The sequence below is a fragment of the Cyprinodon variegatus genome, unplaced genomic scaffold (genome assembly GCF_000732505.1).
Source record: "Cyprinodon variegatus isolate N-32 unplaced genomic scaffold, C_variegatus-1.0 Scaffold461, whole genome shotgun sequence".
Taxonomy (NCBI): Eukaryota; Metazoa; Chordata; class Actinopteri; order Cyprinodontiformes; family Cyprinodontidae; genus Cyprinodon; species Cyprinodon variegatus.
In genome coordinates this window covers 563107-569026 of record NW_015150914.1, presented here as the reverse complement: position 1 = coordinate 569026, position 5920 = coordinate 563107, and the positions used below count along the sequence as shown (strand labels likewise).

General features: G+C 40.9%; 1 protein-coding gene across 1 annotated transcript in view; it reads right to left on the bottom strand.

Annotated features, from left to right (window-relative positions):
* Nucleotides 1-5920, bottom strand: part of usp24 (ubiquitin specific peptidase 24) — a 70762-nt gene that overhangs the window by 62428 nt on the left and 2414 nt on the right. The window contains exons 2-4 of the mRNA XM_015389470.1: nucleotides 1279-1447; nucleotides 1081-1148; nucleotides 857-1000 (exon numbers count right to left, since the gene is read on the bottom strand). Of these exons, the coding sequence (XP_015244956.1) occupies nucleotides 857-1000; nucleotides 1081-1148; nucleotides 1279-1447 (381 nt within the window). The remainder of the gene's footprint in view (nucleotides 1-856; nucleotides 1001-1080; nucleotides 1149-1278; nucleotides 1448-5920) is intronic.

The following is a 5920-nucleotide window of genomic DNA, read 5'->3' as shown; positions in this document are numbered from 1 at the left end:
AGAGGCGCAAGTGAATTTAGACACTACCATCGGACAACCTGCGGTCATTTATAAATGTTTTAAATCAGGTTTGTCCGGCTAATCCATGACCTCTGCTGTAGAGCAAACATTTTGCAGAATCATTGATTGCTTTCTTCTTTTTTTAGTTCAACAATCGCAAACTTTGAGCTTTTTGTAAACCTTTCCACCGTAGCTCTGACTCTTGTTTAGGGGGAAACCTCTCCCAGGGCTTCTTTCCCTTCTGTAGAACCACTACAGCATGATGCTGCCACTACCATGCCTTACTGCAGGGACAGCCTTCTTCAGTGATGTCATATTTCCTTCTGCGCCTCTATAAAGGATGGTTCTATCACTAACAGCTGTGTTATCAGAGTCATCTCTTCCACCTGAGCTGCATACCAGCAGCCTCTGCTTCTCTGATGATGCACTCAGTTCCTGATCTGCCATGTCTGCCTGTAGGTTGGCAGTATGACCACATTCTTAACATTTGCGAGCGATGAACTGAATAGTTCTGACTGTGCGCGCTGAGCTTTGACAGTGCAGCAAAATCCAATGAAGTTCACTTGATAGTTAAGGGCCCCCCCTTGCAGTTACGTCAGATTTATTTAGGGGGCATGGGAGTAAATGAGGGTAAACACAGTGTTTCTAAAAATATTGATGCCTTTCCTTCCACTTTGTTTTGTGCAACCAAATACAATCTCAGAGAAACACGATGAGGTTTGTGGTTAAAACATGACAAGCCCAGGGGTGTGAATACTTGTGAGTCACTGCTGCATTTTAAAGGCATATTTAGGGTTTAGTAAAACGGATTAAAGATGCTTTATAAGGTAGAATATTTCAAAGAGAAGCAGCACACCATGGTCAGCACGCCCATCAGGTTTACGGGCACGGGGTCCTGCTTCACCCTCTCTGCAACCAGCTCCACCAGCAGCATCAGCATGTTGTAGATCCCCTCGTGAATCTCTGTGCCCCACTTGTGCACGGCACTACTGGTCAATAGCTGGTGATAAAGGAGGAGAAAGCTGGTAAATGAGTGCCAATCAATCTGGCAGGCGGCTGCTTCATTTCCTCGCCGCTCACCTTCTTAAAGGCCTCCGGCATGCACCGATCCATAAACCGCTTGCAGTTCTCATCGGCGTCCGTGAGGCCTGGCGGCGAGGGAGACGTTAGATTCAAACCGAGGAAGAAAAATACGCCAACATGGTCCAGCGACACATCCCACCCACATGATGACGCATTTTGTTTAGAAACGTGAATAAAAAAGCAAAACGCTCTTACCATGCCGTGCAAGGCAGGTGGAGGCGATGAGGCACTTGCCCAGGGATTCCTCTCTCTTATAGGGTATAGACCAGTGGTCAGTGAAGACCCGACTCTCCAGCTCGTACAGGTTGGTGGTGGGGAACTCCATGCTGCCCCCGGAGCAGTTCCCGTTCTCATCATTGCTTCGCTGCAACAGACAAACCAGACGAATGCGTTACCACACCCAGAAGGAGACTTTAGTCCTCACAGCTCCATGTTTTATGACTCCACGGTCACGTCCTGCATGACGCCAGGATAATACTAATTGCCTCTTATGAGGATGATGACAGACAGGAAGCGTTTGATTTTGGTCTTCCTTCTCCAAGGGCAGAATTAGCAGGAAATGCACGTCCTCTCTACCTGTTCTCTGCTCCATGTCTATGCATTTAAAACAGGAAGTAGAACAATTAGGTTTGTGGTGCTGAGATGTAAGGTGGAAGTAAAAAGCATAACAAACCTCATGAAGACGCACCGCACCTTTTAATCAGTTACAACTAGGCCGACGGGATAGAGATCCACAGAGCGGGAGCAGAGAACGTAGCCTGAACTGAAAACACGTCTTAGTATGTTCTATCTGCGAGCAGCTGATGACTCCCGTGTTTCTGCTGCAACTGATCCGATCTGCAGCCCCCCAGGACTCATTTCTGGCTACATTATAAATAACCACAAACTATGGCAGTCCATTTTGCCAGTGGGCACCACAGAGCTTAAATATTAATGCAGAACAATGCAGTTAGGTCAAGCCTGCTGACTCTGATTACATATTAGTCAATGTGTTCCTCAGGCTTGCAGCTCTTACTGTTCACGTCTCTCTGGCTCTTAGGACCGGATGTAAAGCCAGATGACAGAAGGCTTCGCTGCATTTCCTTTGTTTACAGCAGAGACTCTGTAAAGTCACCTGGGAAGGAGTGATGATCAGGGGGGGTAAGGGAGGAGGGTTAAAGGCTGGTTTATACTCAGATATCATGAGTGTGTGTTGCAGTAAACGCAGATATGCCCCGCCCCTTCCGCAGACAGCGCTGCACCTCTTGATTGTAGGTGACAGCAGACAGGAGGCCTCTGATTGGTCCAATCTACATCCGCTCCTGCGGTATGATGCTAAGGGCTCCACTAATAAGTTCTGTAGTATCTGGCAGCCGGTTTTCTCAGAGAAGACTAACCCGACACCGCTCAGTTTCCGCCCATGCCTTCATAGATAGGTAGTTCTATCCTAAAGTGTAAATGGTGATCAGCGCAGTGTAACGGTTACTTAAATAACTTCCCTGGCTTGTTTTTTTTTAATCTTTCTTTCTTCTCTTTCCCTCTGTTATTGCATGTTTTTTATTATTTCTATTGTTGTTTTGGGCAGAGTATATTTTTTCTTAGACTGTAATTTGTTAAATATATGTATGCTTTATACTCTGGTGTATGATTTTTGTATGACTTGCACTTTGCAAACTTAACATATATTTAAAAGAAAGTAAAAATCTACATCCACTCTACACTTATCCATATTTCCTGTTTGGTTCCTTACCGGCTTGTTTTGTTTGTCTGACCGCCATTGTGGAAAACGACTGGTGAAGATGGAGCAGCTAGCAGAGCGAGGTGCGCGATAACGCTGGGAGCCTTTTCGAAATTGAAATGTATTCGAACATGATACAAATATAAAAATAAAATAGTGCACAATAACAAGAAGTGCATAAAAAAGAAGAGAAAAATACAGATATTTGTTTCAATGAACATATGTTAAAAATGGGGTAGGAAGAAGTGAAAACTTATTAACTCCTACCCCCTAAACACTTGAAAACTTACAGTCCTACTGTTATTTAAAAAAATCAAAGTCAAGTGAAAGTCAAAGTGGTAGTCAGCAGTTACTAATATTTACCTAAACAATTCCCTTTTTATGCTGGTTTGTCTTTCCAAACCCTTACACCAAGTTGTTTTCTTCAATTTTTTGCTTTCTCTCACTCATATGTCTATCTCTATTGAAAATGACCTCCTTATATTTTCTTTTGAATTGTATTAAACTATTGCTTTGTTTTAAAACTTCATTTAAGTTGTTCCATAACTTTACACCTTTAATTGAAATACAGAAGCTTTTTCTTGTTGTTCGCAACTTGCGCATCTTTAAGTTTGAGTAACTCCTTAAATTATACCCCACTTCTCTTTCAGAAAACATGCTCTGTATGTGCTCAGTTAACAACTTTTTAGATATTTGAACATAAATTGAGCCATTTTAAATTCTACAAGCTCGTCAAATTGGAGAATTCTGGATTTTTTGAAGAGTGGGTTTGTATGCTCATAATAACCAACATTATGGATGATTCTAATGGCTCGTTTCTGTAGGATGGTTACCGGATGTAAAGAGCTCTTGTAATTAACTCCCCACACTTCACAGCAATATGATAGATATGGTAAAATCAGAGAGTTATATAGGATATGAAGTGATTCAGCATTCAATACATGTCTAGCTCTAGCCAATATAGATATGCTTCTACTGAGTTTACCCTGTAAATGTTTAATATGAGGTTTCCAACTGATTTTGTCATCTATTATTACGCCGAGAAACTTATTAGCAAATACCCTTTCTAGAGTTACGTCCTCTATTTGAACTTGGATTTCAGTATTTTTGTAACAGTTCCCAAAAACCATGATTTTTGTCTTGTCCAAATTGAATGATAATTTATTATTGTCAAACCATATCTTTAACTTACTAATCTCTGAGGTGACTGTTGAGAGAAGATGTTCTAAATTGTCGCCAGAGGCTAGAATATTTGTGACATCAGCGAATAAGATAAATTTTAATACATTGGACACTTTACTGATATCATTTATATAGAGATTAAATAAGACTGGTGCTAATACTGATCCTTGTGGTACTCCACAGACAGTCTCCTGCCAGTCAGATTCCACATCTCCCAGTTTCACAAGATCCACCTGGATCTCCGCTCTTTTTGGCCCTCATGTCTCTCCATTGTAGCACAAACTGGCCCCCACTTCCTCGCCGCCGCAACCGTATCTAGACCCACAGCTAGTTCCTGATTGGCCCTCTGGAGTTGTGGCGTGGAATAACATAGCGCAGACCACGCTTCAATATTGGGCAGAAATCAAAAATATCTGCAACCAGCTCACTGCGACACTCTGCTGCAGGAGGAGAACCAGGCCTTCGCTAAAAGACTGAAGGCAGAGATGATCCATCAGGTGATCTATAACATTAACACTTTTCATTTAATAGACGTCTTGTTTTGACGACTAACGATTATTTTTGCAAATCGATTAATCTGCCAATTATTTTTTAAAATGATGCGATTAATAATCAGAAAACAAAAGGTTCCTTAAAGAAGATTTTCTCTGTGAAATTAAACCCGGTGAAACTAAAACGTTTCCTCTTTAGGAGTTCTGCATAGAGCATATTGACAGATGGAAAGGATTTTTATCTAAAGTTCAAAATGTTTACATATTTCCTTTTACAATTGTGGTATAATTGCTCATCTAAGTGGGTCGCTCTGTCAGCTAAAGGCATGTTTTAGTCTGTAAACTCCTGTTAACGATTAATCAATTACTAAATTAGTTGACAATTATTCCAATTAATTGTTTCAGGGCAATAAAACGGGCACAAACCACGCCTATCTAATATACCAATTGTGATGAAAAAAAAAATTATGTAAAACATTTATATCACAGAAAACATATGAATTTGATTTTAAAATGTTTGTCAAATACTGTTAGTATTCAAACCAGCGTGTAGTCTAATAAAAACTGTTAGAGGTGTGAAATCAAGGCTGGGCTTTAAGTGTAATAGGAAGGGGGGGGGCAGGGAGGAGGAAGCAACTGGAGATGCATCGTATTTCATCTCTTCCCTTTCTAGGAAAGTAAGATATATGAGCAGCAAATGGAGGAGAGGTGGAAAATAAAAGGAAGATGTCTGGTTTGGACCATAAATCTGATCTATAATGGAGAAAATATCCGACATCAAAGAAAAAAAAACATGAAATCACAGCAGTTTCATTTTGGAAACATGCAACATTTTGATCAAATTAGAATACAGTAAGCTGAATCTCAGTGTTTAAATCCTGGAAGACATGAGAGGGAAGACATGTCTCAAAGGTACACTATGTATCTGCTGCATGATCCCCCCCCCGCTCTGTTACTGTGCACCTGCAGCCCTCTTGGGGATATATTTAGGAGCATGACACCAGGCCACAGATCAAACCACTCCTCTATTACACATCATTAGCATCATCTTTATTTGAGCAACAGGTTTGTAAAGAGTTTGGAAGACAGATGGCAAAATATATTTGATGATGCCCAAAAAGGAGAAGGCAGAAGAAAAAAAGCTTATTTTTTGCCCCGACCCTCTTTCCTTATTAGGTTACATATAATACATACAGCTTTAACACAGCAAATCTGAGATGCTAGTTAAAGCAGCTCATTTTTTATGACGGAACCCCCTATGAAAAATATTTTGCATGTATTTTGAAGAAAACTAAAAGCAGAGGTCGCATAATCCAGGTCTGTAAATCTCAAATTATGATTTATAAGCACAATAAACATTGTATCTATGCTTCTTTTTCTATGTCTGCTTCTGTCTCCTTGAACCCCAGTGGGCCTCAGCAGATGGCCGCTCACACTGAGCCTGGTT